At 41.7% G+C, this 25,602-nt stretch overlaps 1 protein-coding gene across 1 annotated transcript in view; it reads right to left on the reverse strand.

Moving 5' to 3' along the window:
• LOC145406793 (uncharacterized) overlaps nt 1-25,602 on the reverse strand; it is a 137,882-nt gene that overhangs the window by 10,433 nt on the left and 101,847 nt on the right. The window contains exons 5-15 of the mRNA XM_080277890.1: nt 15,063-15,198; nt 12,581-12,688; nt 10,600-10,818; nt 10,150-10,292; nt 9,082-9,278; nt 8,489-8,634; nt 7,597-7,708; nt 7,100-7,240; nt 6,507-6,563; nt 5,904-5,990; nt 2,757-3,484 (exon numbers count right to left, since the gene is read on the reverse strand). Of these exons, the coding sequence (XP_080134016.1) occupies nt 2,757-3,484; nt 5,904-5,990; nt 6,507-6,563; nt 7,100-7,240; nt 7,597-7,708; nt 8,489-8,634; nt 9,082-9,278; nt 10,150-10,292; nt 10,600-10,818; nt 12,581-12,688; nt 15,063-15,198 (2,074 nt within the window). The remainder of the gene's footprint in view (nt 1-2,756; nt 3,485-5,903; nt 5,991-6,506; nt 6,564-7,099; nt 7,241-7,596; nt 7,709-8,488; nt 8,635-9,081; nt 9,279-10,149; nt 10,293-10,599; nt 10,819-12,580; nt 12,689-15,062; nt 15,199-25,602) is intronic.

Raw genomic sequence — 25,602 nt, forward strand, 5'->3', positions numbered from 1 at the left:
TTCATCACAAACCCAGAGTATGCAGTAGTAGTCTGATTTAATTAATTATATCACCTGTATATTCCATGAATGGCACAAACTTTAGATTGTTAAACATGCAAAATACTGTACAATGTTAGATAAATATTACAGTATTTGATTATTGTTTAAGGTTCATATTAATAAATATTAGTGACAAATAAGAGCATTATTCTCATGTATTAACAAATCTGTACATAATATAGTATAGCAATCTGTTGCATCACACAGTGACTGCATGTGCACATGGTGAAAATTGTTTTACAGGTGTCAAGATCCTGTACTGTATAGCTAACACAATACTTGTAAAAGCACTGACACCTTCAGTGAACACTGAACATCATTAAAAGATTTCCCATATATGAATAAAAGAATACGGCATTTACAAAGAAATATATTATTTCTTAGTACTGTATCTTACTTTCATATGCCACTGAATATTACTATTAAAATACAGAGTATTCAAAGAACCCTAATGATATCTGAAAATATTTCTTTGGTAAATATGACAAGATATTTCTTATACACGTAGGTTACAAGCTTGATGCACTATTTCATAAAGTTAATACTGGCTACTAAGGATTATTTGATATACAGCATCAACTAAATTGCTCCATGGTCTTCATCAGAATTGTTAAATATAAAATCTAACATTTGGCATAATCCACAGTAAGTGGGAGAGTATCCACCTGCTCTGCTGACTGTTAGTAACATGAAAAGAGCTTAAACAATATACAGTAGCAAGTTAGTCTACACAAAGAGTCCTGCTCTTCTTAGTTAGAGCTGTTTATTTTTATTTTATTTTCTTCTTATAAGTCTGCAAGCCTCCCACTAGAGTACAAAACATATTACACCTGTAGTTATTATATAAAATTTACATTCTGTAGAACATCTAAATAAGTCCTTGTCACTAGGTTAGCACAACTGCATCAAAAATAGCTGGACTAAAACATAACATTTACTCTTTTCAGAGAGTTCCAGGTGGCACTGTTTCCCCTCCCCCATTACCTGATAGACCTTCACTCATTAATCTACTGAGCAATAAGTACAGTGTACTAAGAGGTTAAAATGAAAAGCATGACTGCAAATACTGTTATTGATAATGACCTTTAACAAAGCCTCGCAACCAACCAGTAACAAGTGTTCTGGTATCACAGTGCACAGTCATCCATTCTACCTGTTGCACTAGACATCATGTCAGCAAGTCCCTGTAATTACAAAATCTAAACCAGTAACATTCTGTGATATCGATTTTGTGTTAAATACCTTACTTTCAGTGTTAAGAAAACTAGATATAATAAATTATTCCATTCCTTCATTACTTAACCTTAACCCAATACCACAATATGGTTTCACTCAATATTGTATTCATATTCTTATATATCATTTCTTATTGGAATATGGTTAACCAAAGTAAATTTATAAAATTTTTGCATTGTACAAAATACACAAATTAATCACAAAAAGTTAAACAGTATTACATGACAGTACTGTACATATCATTTCACATTTCTATAATTGTCCTAATATTCTCATAATTTACATTAGAAACATCTGGCCAAATTCATCTGCATAAAACATTATAATTTATGCATTTATAAACCTGTTTGTTGTGTTACATCTGAGGACTATACATTATACAGTATAACGGGATCTTATCTAGCAAAATCATTTTAATGTTCCTAATTTCAACTCATAGTACAGACAACCCTCATTATTCGATCTACAGGTACATTACTGGCAAACGTTCATTTCTCACACAGTCTAAAGATTTTAACACCCTTTTTTTAACTTTCTAATTACCATTTTAGCTTCTGTGATCCCAAACCATGAACTGGCTCCATATAACATATAACACTCCATACAAACCATGCATGCATGACTACAGTCATGTCTCTTTCAGTATGGCCACCAACATACCCACTACCCCACTCTTGTCCTGCTTGTGTCATCTTGCAGCACCTACTCTGCCTCCCCTGCCTGCTGTCTCTTGTGTGCCCACTCTCACTCATCTGTTATTCCTCATTTATTCTTTATTGTACAGTATTATCTTTATCTTTTTTTTTTTTTTTTTTTTGTACATTTCAACAAAAAGAAGTGATTTTTTTTCATGGAAGTATCTGTGAAGGTGGGTAAGTGATTTCTATTTTTAGGTCCTGGAGTTGATAAAGTCCTGAAACATATCTCTGGGCCATGTCATAATATTTTCGAAATACAATCATTATCTAAGTGGTTTTCTAGCAAATGTAGCCTGATCCCATAATGAGGGTTACCTGGGCATGAATCATTTCATGAATCAATTGGTATTTTAAATGTTCAGTTTTTTGCCCTATCTGTATTATTGTAGGGTAGGAGTGCATCCCACAGAAATGAAATACTAGTTCATAAAGATATCTGTATCTTAATAAATCACCTTCTTCCCCATTTTTCTTGCCACTCCAGAAGTCTGTGCAGAAAAACATTTGCGGAGTATCAGAAGTTTGACATATATCACATACCTGGCATATATCAAGAGTCTTATTAATAACTCAGGACCTCTTAGCATGGATAATTCTGTCAAGAAGTGTTATCAAGACAGTAGCAGACACCTAGTAATAAACAGTACTCTGACATAATACCCATTCATGAAGTCAAAGTTTTCATGTGAAAAACAGTTTCAAACTGATAGCTTTTAATACTGTACAATGATGATAGGAATATGTGAATATGTCAGCTAGGTATTCCCTTAGCCAACCTACAAATCATCATCAGGTGGTAACGGGGTGCCAAGGGTGGTGCTACTGCCATATGTATTGAGTGAATTGTCAGGAGGAGTGGAAGTTAAGCAAGCTGGAGCTGAAAGGGTGGATGGGGAAGGGGGTGGAGTAACTTTTGGGGAAATGGAAGAAGAATCTGAGGTGGAAGAAGTGGAAGGGCGTTTGAAGTGAGAAGTCTGTGGGACTGAATAGCCAAGGTCAGTGTTGTGATCTTCGATGCAAAATGTTGATGAATTAACAATGGGTCTAGAAAATTGTGTGGGACTAGATATTTCATCAGAATTAGCCTGGGACTGTGATATGGACTCAGCAGTGTCATCTGGTGAAACACAGGTCTCACCTCCACCAGGTTCATTGGCAGAAAAGGAAATAAAAGAAGCTGCTCTTGAGTCACCCTCTACTAATGGCCTAGCTTCAACACAAGCCATCGAACAGTCTTTGGCTGGAACAGTGGCATCTGCAGCAATGTCATCTGTGGCAGGCATGGAAGACACGGCAGGTGGAGAGGTGGGCACTTGAGGCTCGTGTGAGGGAGGTGGCGGGGTGCCTTCTGAAGACGAATTGCCAGAGGATGCGGCTCCCCGACTAGCAGAAGTGCGGGAGTGTGTGGGAGAGCCTCGGTGGGATGAGGCTCCGGAGTTAGTGGGGGAGCAGTATTTGGCACGGATGTGTAGGAAAGGTTCAGCAGACTTGAGGTTGAACACAGTTACCTAGAAAAATGGTTTGTAATTTAGTGGTTTCAAATACCCTCTATTTCTTACTTATTGTATATCTCTGGCAGCTTACACAGCACAGACTTAAGGGTGAACATGGTTACCTGGAAAGTGGTGCATAATTCAGTAATTTCATATATTTCTTATTTATTTTATATCTTTGACAGATAACACAGTACAATACAGTAGAGGGTTTTAAATATATGGTAGTGAGACCTGGGAAGTAAAGGAAGAGGATATTCACATGCTCAAATGTACAGAAATGACAGTGATTAGGTGGATGTGCAGTGTGTCCCTGAGTGCAGGGCCTAAGGGGGCTAGGTTTACGATGGAAGAGTTGAGAGGTAGGATGGGACTGAGGTGTAGTGGTGTTGTGATGAGGAGAGGTAGACTGAGGTGGTATGGGCATGTGGAGAGGATGGGGGATGATAATTGGGTGCAGAAAGTGAGATGCGTAGATATTAGGGGTGGGGTTGCGAGGGGTCGACCAAAGAAGATCTGGGACGAGGTCATTACGTATGACCTCAAGGTTAAGGGACTGAACAGGGAGGCTGCCAGAAATCAAGTAGCATGGAGAGCCGCCACTAGATGACCAAGGCCAATGCATGCAAGCATGATGGAGCCTTCAAAAATGAAACAAAAAAGAAACTTGTAGTTAAAAGTGTCAAACTGAAATGTATGTATGCTAATTCTAAGGTTTCCACACATGGTTCCATTCTGTCAACCATGAGACCTTCTACCAGGTTCTCGAGTATGTTTACACCTACTGTTGAACTGAAACAGCAATCTGGATTTGTAAACTGATGGTTGTCTGGAAATGTTGTTGGATGATTTCTGTATAATTTACACTGGACTGAATCAATTGGTATTTCTTTTGTTTGAACAAGAAGGGTGAGGGTTGGGTTTGAAAGGGGATATTTTGCATGAAATGACATGAGTTTGATCCCTGGCTGGGGAAGGGAAGTTTGATGATGTCTATCTATCCATCTATCTATCTATAGCCCGACGCCCTAATCCCGCAAAGGGTGGCCGCGGACAAAACACCTCCAAGTCGCTCTGTCACCCACCATTTGACTACTCTTCCCCCAGCTCACCCCCCCCTCCCTCATATACCTCTCAACTCCATCCCTCCACCTCATCCTCGGTCTATCTCTCCCTCTCCTTCCCTCCACCTCACCTACATACACCCTCTTAGTCAGTCTTTCATTCTCCATTCTCTTCACATGTCCAAACCACCTCAGTGTATTTCTCCTAATCTTCTCAACCACATCCACATCCACCCCACAGCGTTCCTTCACTTCTTCATTCATCAACCTGTCCCTCCACGTCACTCCACATGCTCCTCTCAAGTAACTCATTTCCACTGCTCTCACTCTTGACTTGTTCCCCTCTTGCAAGGTCCATGCCTCGCTTCCATACGTCAGACAGGGTAGGGATCACAATACTATCATGCAGTGACTTCTTAACTTCCATACTCACCTCCCTATTTCTCATCACTGCTTTCAGTGTACCAACAACCTTCCTTCCCTGCTGTACCCTTTCACGCACTTCATCCCCCAAAGTTCCATCCTTACTCATCACACTACCCAAGTACTTGAATGCACTCACATTCTCCATATCCTCACTATCCAAAATCACTGCACACTCTGTGACTTTATTCCTCTCAAACACCATAACTTTACTTTTCTTTACATTAACTTTCAGATTCCTCCTCCTACACACTGTCCCAAATTCATTCACCAAACCTTGCAACTCCCATTCATCTTCACTCAACAATTTCACTGCACAGGACAACTCTGCAGGAGCAGTTGCTTGCCTGCAGTTGATGGGGCTGCTCAGCCAGACAGACTGGGGTTGATCAATAATAATAACGTAATAAAAAGTGCTGGTGAGGGATGCCTTCATGCAGTGGCAGTGATATAACAGGGCATCTCCCTTGCACAGTTAAACAAATGTCCTTCAATCCCCTTCTGTCCCCTAAAAGTAGGATGATGAACTGCAGGAGAAGGGTAGCTTCAGCTTGCAATCTACCAGGCTTTTGACATGATTAGCCTGGAGCCACTGCAACAACAATAATCAAATTAACTGTTCAGGATCAGCCCCAATGAAATATTAATAAACATATTAAGATTGTAATTGGCCTATGTAAGAAATAATAATCATGGCTTTTACTGAGTAGGCTAAATGCAATCATCGTGTATCACTTTCTTACCACATGAGAAGGTCAGAAGTCAGAAAACTGAAAACAGAATACAAAGTGCAGATATATATTACTAACCGCATGGTCTACTAAAACAAACTGTTTTACACTGAGTAACTCATAAGTTCAAGCTCCTGAAAATCCTGGCTTCACCTGGCACGTTGTTAAATACTAAAAAAATGCTATTCTTAACATCAATCGGATGGTCTAACTTGCCTGTTTTGGGTCATGGCGCAAGAGATAGTGTTCAAGGGTGTCCCAGCCACCCCCTACCCGCACCATCACATGTTTACCCTTCAGTAACTGCAAAAGAACAGAATGTTACAACAGTGGCATCTCTAAAACCAAACATCAGTGGTAACAGAAATTGTTGTATGAATAGCCAAAGGAGGTTGCAGTAAATTCACAGTGTTATATCGAGACAATTGTCTGTATGGTAATAACTTTATGCTATGCATCAAGAAATACCTCTTACTGTACCAGTAAGTACAGTATTATCATCTTTAACATAAAAACTGTAATGGCTATTCATGTAATATATGCTGTATTAAATCTTAATTGTTACTTTAAATTATTATAGTAGTCATATCCAAACATACTACATACTACATTATTGTATATGGAAATGGAATTACAGCATGCACACCTGTACATACAGTGCATGGAAACGTGCCTGATTATGCTGTTCAAAATAAGGATACTAGTGACTACCTTCTTACAAAGAACAGATTAAAATCTAGAGCAATATAACTTTTAAAATTGTTAAGAGAAATAAAGCAACTACTTATGAATTAAACAAAAAAGCAGGTGAATGTTTACATATGGCTCTAGTGAGGTGCTGACCATGGCAGGCGATCTCTCAGGGATTCCTCGCGTCTGTATAAAAAACGTATAAGTATACTGTCTGACAAATTTCTCACATTTTGCTCTCCTTTGATAACACATTAGCTCTGCCATACAACAAACAAAATTAAAACTTAATGAAACTCATCACATGGTAATATTGCACTCAAACATTTCAAAATATTTATGGTACTCTGTTAAATGAAACAAAACTGAGCTGTTCATGTATACAAGTGTATCTCTTCACCAAGCTTATGAATGACTGTTTACAACTTTATACAGGACTCTTAAGCCTGCATTACAAATTTCATTGACTTATGATCACACAAGCAAATTTAATAAGCAGCAGTGTTGTTGTCAAGCACTGATTATCAGTCAATACAATTTGCCCTTCAAGCTTCCTATGTGTGCATGCTGTTTGTTATTCAGGAACATGACAACATGACTGTGTGCTCAGTCTGGTGTTTATGAGTTGAGGGAAAATTTATGTATAAGTTGTTTATATTTTTTGTGGCAGTCTAGGTAAGCGCAATTTCACAATGTCAAGGACTACAAGGTAGACTCAATACATTCAGGAAACGACGCTGAGTGAACGAGAGGATGCTGGTAGCACTGTGAAGGAGGCGAGGAGAATGGAAGACCCGAGGGGAGGGCAGACACACTCGCATCTGCCCAATAAGCTGGTCCACAGTATGGCAGTGAGTCTGGCACTATACACAAGGGCAAAGTTGCCAGAATTACATCTAAGATACTACAGTGCTTGTTAGTAGCTGCTGATATATACTACGGTATATAATTAATCTTCAATATTTCACTGATATAAACTGAATAATATACTTGTACATTATATACTGTACACTACATTATCAGCACAGATAGAATCGTTATAATCACTGCTCATTTCTGTATTCTTTTATTAACTTTTTCTGGGCAAAAAACAGAACTGAGTACTGAGTGTTGATAAATCAAGGAAATTTAAATAATCTAACTAAGAGTGAGAGAGACAGAATTTCATTTATATAAAGGCAATGTAAGTAGCAGAAAACAAAACAAAACAGAAAATTACATGGGAATCACAAGGAGACTCTGGCTTCCTCGTTGCTCTACTATGGTGATACTTCTGGTTAACTTTCTTGCTTGAGGCTGTGCTTAACTGAAGGGTAAATGAGACATTAAATCTAATAAAGTTCATGCATTTTTCAGTTAATATCTGGCAGTTATAATAACTGAATATTGTAACATTAAGTAATGAAAGAGATGCTACATGCAATTTGCAAACAAAAATACTGACACAATTATAATAACAACTGCATTACTACTTCAAGTGACAGGTTAACTACGAGTACATAAACAAGTGCCAATCATCTTAACCCCATCAGTCCAATGATGTAATTTGGGGGGGGGGGTTATTCTCACAAAATCTAAACACTTCACTTTGCAAAAGTGCTGAGAACTAGAGTGGGTACACTTAGTTCATTTCTGGATTTTAATAACATTGTCTGGGGGTAGCAAGAACACCCTAGAGAATTATGTCACTGGAGTGAAGGAGTTACAATACATCAACATACACAGGTGCTTACTCTTCATACAAGGCTACAGTAGTAATAATGGAATGGAAAACTTAACATGCATTACAGAGCATTGACAATCCTCTTCCTATCAATAGGAAAAGCTGTTTAAAGGTTCTAAAGAAACTAAGGCTCTTATTCTATGAATAAGGAAGAAAATACAATGCATCCAGTTACAGTATACCACAAGTTAAATTTGTTGGGTACACTTTTGAATATGCTACATTAAAGCTAATCAGTCTTTACTGTAATGGATTTTTGTTATTCAGTAATTAAACTGATATTGTACTTACGTAACACAGCTGATATTCCTAAACACACAAAAAATTAATAAATAGCTATTGTAAACAAAAAAACTGTTACATCAGTGAGAAAGATGCTTCTACTCACCCAAAACCTGACTGACTTACCCTGACATAAACACTGCGGCCACATATGTCGTACTTGCCATCAGATACTCTCTTGACGTGAGACTTCTGACAGTCCTCAGACTTGCAACCACAGAAGCCTCGAGTCTGGTTGGCAATGTCCAGAACCTGAAAGGAAAATCAGTTTGACTCCAGTAATGTATGTAATGCTTTGCATTACAGTCTGCTGTGTGCAGAATTGTACAGTACTGTGCAGTATATTTATGTAAAATATTATTCTGTTAACTGTACTGTATCTGCTTTGAGCTTGCAAATTTATTTAGTCATATAGCTATGGTGTTGAGCATGTAAGGGCAGTGTTTCACAAATGGTGGGCCATGAGGTGCCATGTGGTTGCCTGTGTAAGGGGAAGGATTTCTTTTATTAGCAGTCAAACCAGTTCAGTAAGTACATCCCAGAAAATATGCAGGATGGAAATCTTTGAATTTGGACTCATATGTGTATACGGTACTGTATGGGTATATTATAAAAGATTTTTTTTCTAACACTCCACCATAAGATGTGAAGAACTTAAACCATGGACCACTAAATACAGCAACTTTCCAACTCTCCCACCTTGTTATCAAGATCTGTGCGGTGAGCCTCTGTCGCACTTTCTGATTGGACGGTGTTGTAGCACTCCTGAAGGCGATTGCAGATTGATGGGGAGCGGGAAACTGGTTTGGAAGCTGGGCGAGAGGCTGGGCGGGAAGATACTGGACGGGGAGGTGTGGGAGCTGGGGAACGTTGGAAAGAACTGATGTAACGGCGACCTGTAACAAAAAAAAAATTAATTACTGTACTTATTTGAGCAATAGACAGGTTTCCTTAAAAGCTGCTCACAGAGACCTTCACCACTAATACAGGACATGTGCTCAGAATAAACAATACTGTATTACAAGGATTTTCCTTAAAGTTGTACAAACAGAGCAAGCACTTGCTGCATTAGTTTGTTTTCTACTTAATGAACAGCAGACTTTATGAGGAATATCCAGCTCTATTACAGTATGACTTAGTTACTGGTGTTTCACATTCTACCTTTTCTTTTTTTAATACACAAATCCTTGTTGTTACCCATTCCAGCAAGATGGCACCCGTAAGTGGAAAAAAAATTATTCTCTTACATCTAGTCTCTCAGGTATTGTCTATACCAGCCTACATCAGAGCAAATCTGAAACTTCCATAACCTGGCCCCATTCACTGACCATGACTTTACATGCCTAGGAGTCTTCTCCATTCTCACCACCGTAACCAAGGAGTGTGGTTGAAAAGCAGCCTGATTTCATCCTCCCTACTGTGTATCTCCATGGAGCAAAGGTAGAGAGAAAAAGTTTTGCTTTATGTAAACTAGGTATGCCTTAATGAAGGACTGTCCATGAAAAATATTTATACAAATCAGAGTTAACAATGATGAAAGCCCACCCACTTCAGGAGACATTAAATTCTACCAAAGACAGGAAAGTACTATAAAGGATGTAAGATAGAAAGTTAACAGTGCAGTTATATTTTTGGTCAACTGTTTGTATTGAACTAACAGTTGAGTACAAATAAAATATCTCCAAAGGGTAAAAAATTATGCTTCACTACCATAACTTGCTTTGTCTATAACTGATCACTGAAGGACATGAGACAAGAGATACTGACAGTGCGTAGGTGTGGTGGGGGTGGTGTTGGGGGTAGACCGGCCTGAGGAGCGTGGTGTGCGAGCAGAGGGCAATCGAGGCTTTGCAGAGTGAGTAGGGGTTGTCACAGGAGTAGTGGGTGTTGTCTTGGCTCCTGACCAACCTCTGTATTAAAAGAAAAAAAATCACATTAGTGGGTACTGTCAGCTTTAAGTATAATCTTTAAAGTCCAGTATACATTGACACTGTAATACAGTGGTAAACTTCATGCTAATAAAAATACTCTAGTGTTGTTAATAAACCAATGAACAGATGTTCACTAAACTGTAGTCAGTATGAGCTGCAACATTTGAAACTTTAAAGCTAAACTGAATTTCAGACATCAAGTAAAATTGCTTGAATGATAACTTTTTGACCAGGAGATGAAATTACTGTAGCCTTTATAACTGGATACTGTAATATGCTGGCTGACCTTGACTTTGTAGGTATGCTGGTGGGGCGACGAGCAAGATTGGACACAGCTCGTCTTATGGAGGCAGGCTTTGGAGGCGGGATGGGCTTGACAGGGCGGGGTGTAGTGGACTTGGGTGTGTGTGTAGGGGCAGGGGAGGTCTCAGTCTGTGTGTGAGTTGAGGTGTTGGGTAAGACCAGCCGGGGCACCAGAGGCAGGTGGCCAGGAGCTGACAGTGGCCTGCAATGGACAAAAATTAATCATCGGCATCATCATTGTACTCAAATTTTCGATAAACACCCCCTGCTCTTTACCACAGGTGATAAAAGGTTCATCTTACACAAGTGCTAAAGGATGGGGTTGCCACATTTCTATGCCAGTGCAAAGAAAGAGTTACCAGATATCCACCTCTGCCCATTTTGCTCACTTCTTGTGATATGCAAGTAATAATTGAGTAGAATTCTTTCTCCCCTATCATCAGAGAATTAGAGGAGCAGTAAACATCAGGTAAAGACAGTGTAATATAAGAACCATGAAAGTCTTACACTAGGTTACCCATGCATCATTACCCTGTTGTACAGCTACATTTAGTACCACTGCTTAGACTAGCATAAATGCAGACAGTTCTAATTGTAAGTAGCTTTTTTTTTGGGGGGGGGGGGGCATTACAGAAATTAAAGAAGAATTGCCTGTTAAAGTTCCACTGCTACTTGTTAAGTTGATTCATCAGTTCCCCCAAATTTACAATGGCAAGTGCACTGTCATAGTGGCTGAATGGTCAGTTTATAGTGTTGTTGACTGTGAACCAGCCAGCCTGTTACCATTAGGGTTCAAATCCTGGTGCAGGTAGCTGGTGTCACTTGACTCAGGTGCCCATTCACCCTTTATGGTTTGGTAGATAAAATGATTTACTAAGATAACACCTAGGGGTAATCTGGATGATGTAGCAACCTTGTATCTGAAGATACTGGATGAAAAACCTACTACAGGCTCAAAGGCCTAAGTTAGAGACAAGCACCATGGATAAATGCCTCATGAAGTACCACAGGCCCTGACCATTGAGTGCTTGTAAAAAGTTGTAATTCTCTCTCTCTCTCTCTCTCTCTCTCTCTCTCTCTCTCCCCAGGTAACTTTACACTGAGTGACAACCCAAATAGGTTCTTATAACCCAGGAAGCATTAACTACACTAGTAGTAACCATCCATCCATCCATCATCCAATCCTACGTTGCCCCATGAGGAGCGTAGGAGCCTGGGGCTAGGCAGTTGGTCCTGACATTTAAGATGAGAGTGACCAACCTCGCTCATCCCTGAGTGGCATTACGTGAGCAATAAACCCCAACCATCCCTTGGATATAAACCTTCACCGGCTCAATCCGACTGGAGCACAATAATTACCCATTAAACCACCAGGTGCCAAAATTTGGTTATATGGTTACCACCCAGCATAGTAAATAGTTTCCTGGTGTACAGGAAACCATTTGGCTTGTCACTCAGTGTACAGTCACCCATAGGCAGAAGAAAGAGGAAAGAATGAAGGAATGAAAGACAGAAGAGGGAGTGTAAAGTCACCCATAGGCAGAAGGACGAGGAAAGAATGAAGGAAAAAAAGATAGAAGATGAGTAAAGAAGGATGGAGGAGAGGACAGGGCAGACACCCGAGAGCAGCACTACATTGAGTGAGTGGATGGTGAGCCCCCCCACCTACCACTAGTAGTAACCATACAGCCAAATGATGCCTGGTGATCTAGTAGGGTTCAGGCACTCCAATTGTGTAGGGATTTCCATACGACTTGTGGTTGCTGTTTCTCGCTAGCATAATGCCACTCAGGGACCAGTGAGGCTGGTCACCCATACCTTAAATGTCAGGACTTAGTAGCCTAGCCCAGGGCCCATACACTCCTGTTGATATGGGGCAAACTGGGATTGGAAGGTGACTGATGAATAAATGAATGAATCCCTTGCTCAGAATATGACCTGCCTGTACTTGTCATGGTACTTACCTGGGTAGCTTTGAGTGGTGGTCAGTGGCAGGAGGGCTGGGAGCGGCGGGGTGGAGGGTGAGGGTGGAGCCCCGGGGGGAAGACGTGTTGGAGTACCCACTGTCAGACCTGCCGGGAGTGATGGAGGTGGGTCTTGGGCTGGCACCATCCACTGTATTATTAGGCTTCTGACACGCCCTATATTCTGACACCTGGCACTCCAAATTCTAACTCCTCTCGTCTTGTACAGTATGAATATTTTTAACACTCATAGCTATACGGTATATGTATGACTCCTAATTTTCTTCCTGGCATCCATATATATATAAATGCATCTGCAAGTGATATTACGTTTAATCTTCCAACGAACTCATACTCAAACCCCTGCTCATATGTATAAATATTCCTAGCTGTCACATACACCTGGTTCTTGGTAAATCTCTTGGCACCCACATGGCATCTCCTAGTGTTCTTAGTTTCACACTTTTAACACCTTTATATTAAGAGGTTCCCTGTGATCTTGTATGGGTATTCCTAGCACTAATTACTGTACAGGATGGTCCAAAAATCAGTATACATATCTCTTTCAGGTACGTACCGTTCTAGAATGCCAGATGTGTTGACAGGATTTAACCATGTGTGAGAGACGTACCAAGCAAACACTACCCCCTCTTCGTGACACAGAATTACAGAAAAGGTTTAAAGAACTCAAACACTACCACCTCCTCGTGACGTAGTTTAGAAAGGAATTTAAAGATCTCAAACACTAAAATTACTCTTCGTGACAATTTTAGAACAAATTGGTGACATTCTGTACATCGTTGGGAAATGTTTTCAAAGGATCAGCCACCACCTACTCCTCGTGACGTAGATTTTCAGAGTTTAAAGGCCTCAAATCTACCACCTCCTTTGTCATACAAGTTTAGAACAAGTTTAAAGGCTAAAAGTTACTACCTTAAAAATACCAAATTCATGAAGTGGAATTTTGGAAGAAACCGTTGACAACTTTGACATACTGTGAGTGGTTACGAAAGGGTTTAAAAATCTAAGACCACCTACTCCTCGTGCCTCAGCCCCTCAGCCCCGTCTTACAGCCCTCACACAGCCAGGCCGCTGCGTCATCCTTACTGACACTAATACTCGTCCTTGCCAGCTCTCGCCTCCTCACATTCACAGGCGGGGTAGACTCGTACCGTACACGTAGGGTCGTATTCCAGGTGACAGGGGGCCACGTAGTACGTCTCCTTCAGCGATTTCTTCAGCATATTATACCTCAATATCCTCTTTTATGCCACTGATGTAAATTTTGTCGATGTTTAATAGATAAAAGTTACATAACAAGGGAGTGTAAGGGTGTAATATGCGACACAATTAGCAAAGGAAGAGGTACTACGAAGCCTCCTATGGTTCACACTCATAATACAAACTTGTTATTCAAAATCACATCGACCGACAAAATAGTACCAGCTGTTGCAATGAACACAAATTACCATTCAGTTGATACTGATAAATACAATTCGTTAAATAACTTACTGATTACTCACCACTGGCGAGTTCAGTGTGCGAGTCACAATTAATGCAAATATATTCGGCGCGGTATAATGATGGCAGTAATGTATTACACGGTCAGAGGACAGTACGCTACTTATGATGAACTGCGCATCACACTCTCTCACCCCCCAGGTCCCCAGCAAACCACCTTCACCTTGCACAACTAGGCTAAAACTGAGTAGCAGTGAGTTTCATTTTCTTCTACCTGACACATTCGGCACCTCTGCTGATTTCAGTGTCTTGATAGAGTTGCACAGCGAGTATCTAGCCACATCTTTGGCGTGTGGGATTTCATGCAACTTCTTCCTTAACCATTTACTTGACATATTTTACTCTAATATATAACTTGATGCAGGATGTCTAAGACCCTCTCCTCTCAGCTCGAAAAGTTTCTCCTAAGCTGAAAAGGTGTCTCAGTAGCAGGAATAATATACTCAGTAATACGATTAATACGCCACGTGATTCAAGGTGATAAGCGGCAAAAGGAAGAAAAGCTTCGTAAAACTAAAGTGAACGAATAATAATGTGCAGATAAGATTTTTTTTTTTTTCGTTATTTCCCCTGCGGAGTGCTACCTGTTTTTTTTTTTTTTTTTTAACTCGAGGCGGACATGCAAGTTAACTTGTTTTTCTAAAAATTTTCCCTTACTCTGTGTGCGTCGTACTTCCTTTGCACCTACTACCATGCAACTGACTACTGTTTTTTTCTGGTCTGCTTTCCTTATGTTGTACTAAATTCTGTTTCCTTTATGCCTAGACTAAAGGTGGAGGAGCTATAACATGCAGATTGCCACTATTTATGAAGTCTACCTCTCCTTCGGTGTGCTATTTTTGTTCTACCTAGGAAAAATGTGTAAGAGCTGTGACATGCAACTGACTACTGTTTATCTAGTCTATTTCCCCTTCTATGTGCTACGGTATATCCCCTTTCCCTTGTACCTGCTGCCACGTACCTGCCAGACCATTCCTCGCCATCCATCTCCCTCTCCAACTTGATGATACCCGGCGGTTCTAGGCCCCACCAGCCCTGCGCCAGGCGACCCACCTCCAGCAGGCATAGCACCACGCCTCTCGCCCCCGTGTGGCATACTGAAAGGCAAGAATAGGAATTAAATGCTGAGGGTCGATTTCTGAGGACAAACCTAACGTAACCCAGACTAAACTAACCTATCCTATCGTATCCTAACCGCACGCTATTCGTATAAATATCTCGGTAGGCCGCGCCCCGAAGTGTAAATGTCCCGATAGACTGCTCATTATTGTAGCACCACTAGATTAGTATGCTGTTACTGTACTTTTACACTGTACGCATCATCATCATCATCATCATCATCATCACCATCGTACTTTGTCATCACTAGACTTGTATGCTGGTACCGTCATTGCCACGGTATATTCATCATCACACTGTATTATCAAATTTATCAGTGACTTGTAATTTCTGCGAGTAGTTATACAGTCACTTTATTCATCGTCTTAACTATCACTGGACTTGTATGCTTGTATTGCCACTCCATTCATCATCCCAAACTTTTTTTGACCGCTAGATTTACTCGAGATGCGTTTTGGGGACCGGATGTGTGTGTGTGTGTGTGTGTGTGTGTGTGTGTGTGTGTGTGTGTGCTATGAACATTTTATACAGACCATCAATGTACTTTGCACACGTAAAGTAATTTTTGCCTATATATATTTGTTTTAATGTTGCCGTGATGTTTTGTGTATTTCTGGTCTGTCAAAACTCTCTCTCTCTCTCTCTCTCTCTCTCTCTCTCTCTAAGTCTAAATCCTCTTCGCCACCTATTGTGTGTTATGACGGGCGCTGCAGACTCCTTTTTCCAGCCAGCTTCTTCCCCATCCCCGCCACAACACGCCCAGACTCCTTTGTACGACCACTTGTTATTTGGTGGTGGTGGACCGCAGTGGCTGGGACATGGACCGGCTGTTGGTGGTGGTGAGGATGTTATTTTCGCGGTCCTCCTCCTACATCCTCTCTCTCTCTCTCTCTCTCTCTCTCTCTCTCTCTCATGTTTTCGTGTTATCTTCAAAGCTGTTTATCCAGAGTTTTGCCATTCTCTCTCTCTCTCTCTCTCTCTCTCTCTCTCTCTCTCTCTCTCTCTCTCTCGTAGCCTACATAATGCAAGCCAGTACTTCAGCGTCTCTTTGTTCAGCCCTTCTGATCAATGCCCACAGCTTCTCGTTTCCCCTCCTCTCCCTCTTCCTCTTCTTCTCCTTTTTATTGCCCTGTCTTCCTCTCCTTCTTCCTCCTCCTCTTCTCCTCTTTATTACCATGTCTTGCCCTCCCTCTTCTTCCCCCATTTCTTTCCTTGTCCTCATCCAGTCATTCCTGTTTTCCTCTTCCTGTTTATTAGTTTCCCCGTTCCTTTCAGATCAATAACAGCTCATTTGCCCTCCCTTGCTCTTCCTCTTCTTCCTCTCTTTCGTTTCCTGTCTTCCCCTCCATCTTCTTCTCCCACTTCTGTCCTTGTCTTCATCTTATCATCTTTTTCCTCTTGCTGTTTATTCCTTTCCCTCGCTCCCTGATCAATGTCCACAGCTTGCCATTTCCTATCCTGTCCCTCTACCTCCTCTTCTCCTCCTCTTGCACGTCTGGTCTTTCCCTTACACTGTTTATTGTCATGCCTTCATCATTTTTCTCCCATTTCTCTCCCCACTTCTCTTCTCGTTCCCTTTCTGCCTGTAACTACCTTCTCGTTAGTATCCCCGCTCGTTCCGTGCCTTTCTCGCCTCCTTCCTCTTCATCCCTCCCTTCCTTTCGTCTTCTCCCCTTTCTCCTCCTGTCTTCTTTTTCTCACCCTTTCCTTTTCTTTCTTCCTCCCGTATCACCTCCTTCCTCGCCTTCCTTCACTCCCTTCCTTCCGTCTTCTTCCCTTTCTCTTCCTGTCGTCTTTCATCCCTGCCTTCTCTTTCTTCCTCTTGTTACCCCTCCCCCGGTGATCCTTCCTTTCCTCTCTCCTCTTTGTTTACACCTTCTTTCCATCATTACCATCTCTCACCTCTTCACTCCCCCTTTTTTCTCCATTTTATCTTTTCCCTTGTCCAATTTTCCACTTCCTCCCTTTCCTCCATCCTGTCTTTTTTCACTCTTTTCTCCTTTCGTTTTCCCTCTCACGCCCTCTCATGCCCTCTTATTTACACGTCCTCCTCCATCCAATTTACATTCTGACCTCGCTTTTTCTTTCCTCTATTGTTTTTCTTATGTAGGCTAATGTTCCTGATTTATTTTTATATTATACCGTCTCCTTCCACCATAGTCCATTTGCATCGAAATTATAAAACTCTCTCTCTCTCTCTCTCTCTCTCTCTCTCTCTCTCTCTCTCTCTCTCTCCGGCAAAAGGGGAAACAGAGATGTGGGGAAGGACGAGAGGCACTAGGAGGACGAGGAGGGGGGGAGATAATGAAGGTTGTGGGGAGAGAGGGAGAAAGACGGAGGGGGAGGGAGGGAGAGGGAGGAGGAAGAGGCAAGGATAAGAGGAGCCGGAGGGGAGGAACTTGAGGTGATGAAAAAAGATAATGGAAGGAAAAAAATATATAATGGAAAAGGTAATAAGGTACTTAGTATAAGAAGGCAGAGTCAGGCTTGCAGTTTTATTCTTTTATGGTTAGTATTCTCTCTCTCTCTCTCTCTCTCTCTCTCTGTTTCCCTTCCTTTCTCTCATCTTTCCTCCTTTGCTTCTCTTTTTTCTCTTCCTCCTGTACAAATGCCCTTCCTCTCTCCTCATACCTTGCATCTTCTTTCATCTTAATTATCGGCATTTCTTTCTATTTCCTTTCTTCCTCTTTCACTCATGTCCTTTCTTCTGCCTTTCATCTTTTTTCATTATTATTTTCCATGCTCTCCTTTTCATTCTCTTTGTCCCTCGAGCGTGTTCTCATCTTTCATCCTTATTTCCATGGGCGTCCTTCCTGATTTCTCTAATTTTTTTTTCCCCTAAGTTTTCCACCTATCAGTTACATTTTCAGTTTTTACAATTTTAAGCTTGTGTATATTTTATATTTTTGCCTCTTTATTCTCGTAAAAATTTTCTTAATTTTTCCCGCCGTTTTTTCAAATTTCGTCTTACTCTGAGTTCTTATTAATCTGACCATTTTTTTTTATCCCTTGTTATGTTTTCTTTAATTTTTACTACTTTCCCCCAGTAATAATCATATTTATTTTACCATGTTCTCCATTTTATGCATTCTATTTAATTTTAAGCACTTTATCCTCCCAACCAGCCTACGCCCTCCGGCCCCCCCTTTTGCCCCCTTTCCCGTGCCCCAGTAAACCCCGCCAAGTAATGAGAGGCTTTAGCTTAGCCTGCCTCTGTCTGGCTCTCACGCTTCCTCCCCTGCCTGGCCTTCCCCATACCTGCAGACGCTTCCCACAGGTGCTGTTTGTTTCATAGCGTCCTCATATGCTGTAAGATCCTTGGTACTGAGATAAATGTGAACTCTTTTAACCCCATCACTCCTGTTCCCCATTTTCCTTTCACTTTTCTTACCTCCAGACGATTTTATTCAGCTTAGAGATTTTTCGGAGTGGAAGGGTGAGATGCATATTCATTAACCGCTTCGGGACGAGATATCTGTCGTATATTTAGTAAGATCACTTGGAGGAAGGAAAAATAAACTGCTACAGAATCGTGGTGAAGGGGTTAATCGGGGGACGTCTTCTGTAAACTAAATTAAATCGTCGAAAAAAAATCGTCTCACTTTAACTATCGTAATCTGACAAAGACCTACTGAGATTTTTTTTCTGGTCTCCTCTGTCCAAAAAATTTCTCTCAGTGGAATCAGTTGTTTTGATGTTTGCCAGGATATAAGAGAGAGAGAGAGAGAGAGAGAGAGAGAGAGAGAGAGAGAGTTGGACAGGAGTGGTATAATCAGTCTTTCCTTTTTTTGTCTTCTCTAATTTATAGCTAAGAAAAAACGAAAGAATATATAACGGGAGTTCACATTTATGATATTATGCACAACTACGTACCATCCTCCACCTTTTCTAATGTAACGTAAACGCCTCTCCATCACCTTCTTCACCCCATTGCGCCGTATTCATGATAGCCATTTCCACTGACTTCATCCTTGCTCTTCGAATTGCAACCATCGAATACACACATCCTCTGCACTTTTCCCTTCGTAATATTCTCTTCCCCATTTTGGTTTCTTTTTCTTCCCCCCACCCCCTTCCGATCCGTCTTCTTGAGTCCCCCCGCCCCCCCATCGCCCCCCGTACCCAATCTCATAACCCCTGAGCGCAGGTTAAGGCATCACCATCTGCCTCACAAATATCCCTCATTACTACCCCGGCTCCCACCTTCAGGCCTGAAAGCTTAACTCCGCCTTGATCCCTTATTGTCTTCACACACACACACACACACACACACACACACACACACACACACACACACACACACACACACACACACACACACACACACACACACTTATAAAATTAATAACGTGCAGATATTTTACGTAAAATTAGATATTTGTGTAGCCGCCACATCACAACTTCCAGCCTGACTCTTCCTCCGCAGTCACGCTGTTTTAGATTCCTTTATTTCTCTAATTCTACATTGTGTGTGTGTGTGTGTGTGTGTGTGTGTGTGTGTGTGTGTGTGTGTGAGAGAGAGAGAGAGAGAGAGAGAGAGAGAGAGAGAAGCATTTCCCACTTTCACTATCTTTCCTCTATCATCTGTTTCCTCACCCTCATGTATTGCAATGTATAAGCTTTCTCGGTCGAACCCTCACATATCAGAACCCATAAGCCCTCCCAGTTGAACCCTGTGTCAGATCCCAGCAATCCCCGCAATACCTTGATCCCAATTCTTGCACGTCTTTGTTCCGGGTAAAATGTGGCTGTGTTTCCTCTTCCCTCCCCTGGCTGGCCCACTTCCCTCCTTCTCTCTCTCCTTCCCACTCTTGTCGTTCCTCCTTCTCTCCTTCCCTCCCTTATCTTTCCTCCCTCTCCCTCCAAACCCCTCCATCTTCTTCCCTCTTTTCTCTTCCCTCCATCGCTCCCTCCTTTCCCCCTCCTTCCCACCCATTTCCTCCCATCTTTCTCTTTCCACCCTCTTTCTTCCTCCCTCTCTTCTCTTTCCTTTATTTACCTTTCCCCCACTCTCCCTCCCTCCGTTTTCATATCCTCCCTCTCCCTCTGTCCCCTTATTCTTCCTCATTCCCTTTCCTCCTTCCCTCTCCCTCCCTCCCCAGCCTCCCGTAGTGGTCCTGGGCAGCAGCGTAGTTTAGGTGTTGTAAGTTTCCTGCAAGAGGGAGTTTTTGTCCGGCGTCTGGGTGGGTGGGAAAATGGAAGAAGTGGGCGGAGGCAGGTGGGTGGGAGGAAGGAAGAAGTGGGTGGAGACAGGTGGGTGGGAGAAAGGAAGGAGTGGGCGGAAGCAGGTGGGTGGGAGAAAGGAAGAAGTGGGCGGAGGCAGGTGGGTGGGGCGGATGGGTAGAGAGATAGGCAGGTGAAGGAAGTGAGGGGAGTTTTGGCAGAAATGGATGAATGATAGAGAGGGGGGGGGAAGTAGAGAGGAGAATGTGTGGATGGAAAAAGAAGATGGATAGGTTAGAGAGAGAGACAGAGACAGAGAGAGGACAGGTGAGATGGGTCGAGAGAAAGGACGTAACAAAGATGTCTGAGAGAGGTGAGTGGGTGACAGAAAAATTCTAGAGGGAGGAGGTGAATAGGAGTGAGAGTGGAGAGAGAGAGAGAGAGAGAGAGAGAGAGAGAGAGAGAGGAGGAATGGGTGAGAACGGCGGAAAGAGAGAGGAGGAAAGTGAGAGTATGGTTAGCTGTTTCTTGTTGGTTGGCTGTCTTGTGTGTGTGTGTGTGTGTGTGTGTGTGTGTGTGTGTGTGTGTGTGTGTGTGTGTGTGTGTTAATAAAAAAAAGTTCCGGGTCTTTCTAATAAGGTTTTATATACACACCTCGCGCCCCCTCCTGCAGTCAAGCCCCTCACAAATCTCTTACTCCTGCCACACACATGGTTCATAAATGTCACGGTAATTGCTGCCAAGGTTTTCCGGGCTGGTCTTTACTTCCAGGCTGGGTTTAGGATTACGTGGGAGATTTACAAGAAAACTGGCAGTCAATTCTCAATCGTAATTTAGGAGGACCAAGAAACTCGCTATCAGTTCTCTTTCGTAATTTAGGAAGACAAGAAAAACTCACTGTCAGTTCTTTATCGTAACTTAGGAAGACATGGAAAAGTCACAATCAATTTTTTTTTATCGTGGTTTTGGGAGACAAAGTAAGATCGATGTAAAATCTTCCTGTGTGTCTTAAGGTGAAAATATATACTAGTGGCGAGGACAATTATCTTAAGTATTCTTGTAAATAACAGCCTAAGATCTTAAAGGACGTATTGAAAAAGGATCTTAACTTTAACGATAGCAAAGTCTTTTTAGGAATAATTTTTGTTGTGTCGTGGAAGGATGGACGAATTATGCCCACACACACACAAAAAAGTAATTATTATTTTTAGTTTTGTTGTGAAATGTTTGGTGGTTGTACGAGTTTTATTTTCAGAGGATGAACAGAGGAAGATAAAACACGTACAGTATAAAAAAAAATAGTCCTATACGTAAGAAAGAAAATGTATGACTATCGTACTTGGTGAGCATATTCAAGAGTTACCGTGGCCGTGGCTGTTTGTATGCAGATGGGTTGCCCTCCTTCCCTTCTTGGCCCTCCCCTATATCCTTAGTTGTGTGTGTGTGTGTGTGTGGGTGTGGGTGTGTGTGTGTGTGTGTGTGTTTGAGAGACCGTTTTTTTTTTAATTCTCAATCGTTTTTTCTTATGCTGTTATCTCTCTTCTCTCTCTCTCTCTCTCTCTCTCTCTCTCTCTCTCTCTCTCTCTCGTTCCCTTGTGGTTCTTAGGCCTTCACTAAGAAAGGCCTCCGCTAGACTTCAAAATAAAAACATTAAATCGATATACACTACATGAGAGAGAGAGAGAGAGAGAGAGAGAGAGAGAGAGAGAGAGAGAGAGAGAGAGAGAGAGAGAGAGAGAGAGAGAGGAGAAAATTTAGGTGTAACAGGTAAAACACATCGCTAAGAAACTGGTATTAAAAAAAATCACTAGTCCTCATAAATATATTAACCACTGAAGTTTGTGAAAATAAAATAAAATATAATAAAAAGCTTGAATCTGAGACAATGTATTTATCAGCACTGCCCAGGAATAGGATAAAAAAAATTTGATTCTTAATGTACGTTTTGCCAAATTTTGCGTTTTGAAAATATTATCCTGCGACCTGCATCGTAATTATGGACGTCTGTGAGGCATGAAATTCTCGCGTGGATGGCCCGGCATTTTTTTTTTTTTTTCTTTTCCGTGCCTGAACTGAAGCGTCGTGCCGTCATCATCTCGTTGTGTTGGAGGGTGTGACTGGTGAGAGAGAGAGAGAGAGAGAGAGAGCATTCAGTATTAAAATACCGACAAACATAATTCCTTCATGGTCTGCATTGTTTTACCGTTTCAAGCATCCTTCAAGAGAATATACTGATACAGCGTTAACCAAAAAATTAAATACATAAATAGAAAAAAAAACAAATATATAATCAATCCCACCAGGTCTTTAAAAAATGGGCAAAAGTGATTTCTGGTGACCTGTGACCCCCCGTAAATAACTCAGAAGGAGAGTTTGAGTTAATGGCAATTTTGTTCAAGTGTGCTGTGTTGTGGCGTAACCTATTTTTTTTTACGACACGGTTTTCATGTAATACCGGGAATGAATTATTATAAAGCTTTTAAACTCTACCTACATGGAGTAAATGCCTTCTGTCGCAGCCTTTCACTACCAAACTCGTCCCACAGGTTGAATAAAATGGTCTGATGATAAGAATAATTTGTTAGACTTTAGGCACAGATTTAGGAGGTCCAATCTGAGGTCCAGGGCCTGTATTAATAAAAACTTCTAGGAGTACTCCCAAAATTGCTACTAAAAGTGGTTGTAGCTGAGAGTTGCTTCTAAAAGTTCCTCCTAGGAGGACTCGTAGTAGTAATTTCGCTCCTACCATGAAGTGTTACCAACACAAAAAATCTCTGCTTAATATATTTAAAAAATTACCATTACAAAACCTTAGAGTATCAGTATGTAGTTAAAAAATGAAAAACTAGTTTTTTATATATAGAAACAACATCTATTTGATCATATATTATGATTCTTTACGAATGTCGATAAAATGGATAAAATGTAAACACATCGTGTGGTCAGCTGATCGTACCTGCTACCATCGGGGCATCGTGTGTACATGGTGCAATGACCGTCAACAATGGCACAATTTCAAGATTCCAAGGCTGCAGATATATTCAGGAGAAAGAGAAACTGGACGGAGTGTACGAGGGACCTTCACAAACCTCTTAACAATGTGTGGAGCAGTTAGAGCATAGAGTGTTTCCGTTATCACATTGCTCACCGATGGCTGCGATGGTCCAAAGTCATCACAATTACACTGCTGCATTTTTCCAGTTGCAAGGTAGCTATATAGTATCAACACTTTCATCTCGGGTGTGAGAGGATGGTTTCGATGTGTGGGCCTTTCCAGTACATCTCTTACTAAATCAGTTATAAACAGAATGCTCTCACGATCGAAACGGTACCTTCTTACAAGTTCTTGATCATCATATTCCATGAATGCATCCTTCCGAGCTCGAAAATTTCTGCGTGGTGGATGGTGTCGGTCAGCCATGGTCTATGATGTCTTGTCTCTTGGTGTTTGAGGGACGCAGCTACTGTGATTACTGTCACTAAAAGCCCTCCTAACTCCTTAAAAGTCCTTGTGGAGGACTTTTACTTTTTAGCGATTTTACGAGTAAACTTAGGAGTTGAAAGTAACTTTTAGGAGTACTTCTAGAAATTAGGAGCCAAATTTCACTTTGAGAGGAACTTTTACTCCTAGGAGTTTTTATTAATACGGGCACAGGTGTCTAGTCCTTCAGTTTCCAGTCACTGCTCTGCCCACTCCACCACCACCACCACCACGATGTGCGTCAATGTATGCACATGTTTAGTACTCCTCTTTGACGGTCTCTGGTGTATAATCTGCTGACCACTACTACACCCACACATAACCGCATTAGGCCAGGTCCCGCACCGCACATCAGTGTTTTAAAGTCGGTTTGTTTTCATCTGACGCAACTGGGCCACTCGTACAACGCCACTAATGTGCCGTGATTGCATTACATTTGACGAGCCGTAAATGTGAGGTAGGAATGAGTCTCCTTGGTTACTAGTCAAATCAACCCTCCAGTCTGACTTCACTTACCCATGAACTGAGCTGAAAGGGTCTGGGGATCACTGTCAGGTTAGAATAAACGCACTATAGCAGACTTAGAAGGCTTTCTGACACCTCTTCCTTAGCAATTTATTGTGCATGTTGTTGTTAATTCTCTTGTAGTCTATTTACATCTTTCATTTTGTCCTAGTTTATAGAACTTACATATATACATTAACGTACGAGAGAGAGAATTTTACTAGTAAGGAGGAAGTGCAAGAAACCCCGATAATCCCGCGAGCATAGGGGCCTGTGCGGCATCAGTGACTCAGTGGACAGGAGTCACGGAGCTCACATCAAATTTATTTATGGCAGTCCTTCACCCGCGCCTCCATCACCCTCTATACGTCCTCTTTCCCTCTTCCTGCCTCATTCTGTTGTCCCTTTTCATTTGTCTTCCTTCCTTCTTCATTTTCCTTCCTTCCCTGAGTCTCCCCCATCCTCTCTCTCTCTCTCTTTCCTCTCCAATCCTTCCCCTCCCCATCCCTCTGTCCTTCCCGTTCCATCCTCCCTCCTCAGCCCTCAGCCCACTTTTCTTCCTCTCTTGTTGTCTGTCTTTCTTCCTTTTCCATTCATCCTCCTCTCCCACATCCATAATACCATTTTTCGTTCTATCTTACCTTCACCTGCCTCATCCTTATCTCTCATCCCCTATCCTCTGTCCCCCTTTCTGCCCATCCTCTCCCTTCTCCTCTTCCAACTTCCTTCATCCTCACTTCCCCTTCCTCCTTCATATTTCCTTCTCTGTCCTCTGTCCTCCTTCCTGCCTATCCTTCCGTCTTCCTTCATCCTCTGTTCCTCTTCCCCCTTCACATTTCCTTCCTGTAGCGATTTACTGAGCATCGTCTAAACCCATTATACGGCTCTCGTTTCTCGCCATATCCATAGCAACTCGACTCCACAACACAGGATTCATCTCTGTTGTTTTCAGGCAGTTTTTTACCCAGTATCCGGTAACACGATGAAGGATTTTTCTGCTTCTTTCTTGCTATATACCGGCAATTGGACCTAGTTTGGGGGAGACTTTTCTATTTTGGGGTTTAGATATAGCCTTCATTAAGCCCTTCACTACAAGAACTCTCCCTCCTGGGCTGAATAAAATCGTCTGTGTCGAGAAGAGAGTGAAAGAGGGGCCGGCGTACTAAATGGGGTGAATTTTTTAGTACCCCCTTTCCTCTGAACTTCATTGGTTTAATATGGTGGCCAATTAACG

This window comes from Coenobita brevimanus, chromosome 71 (genome assembly GCF_032717465.1).
Source record: "Coenobita brevimanus isolate Jiangsu-jjx chromosome 71, ASM3271746v2, whole genome shotgun sequence".
Classification (NCBI taxonomy): Eukaryota; Metazoa; Arthropoda; class Malacostraca; order Decapoda; family Coenobitidae; genus Coenobita; species Coenobita brevimanus.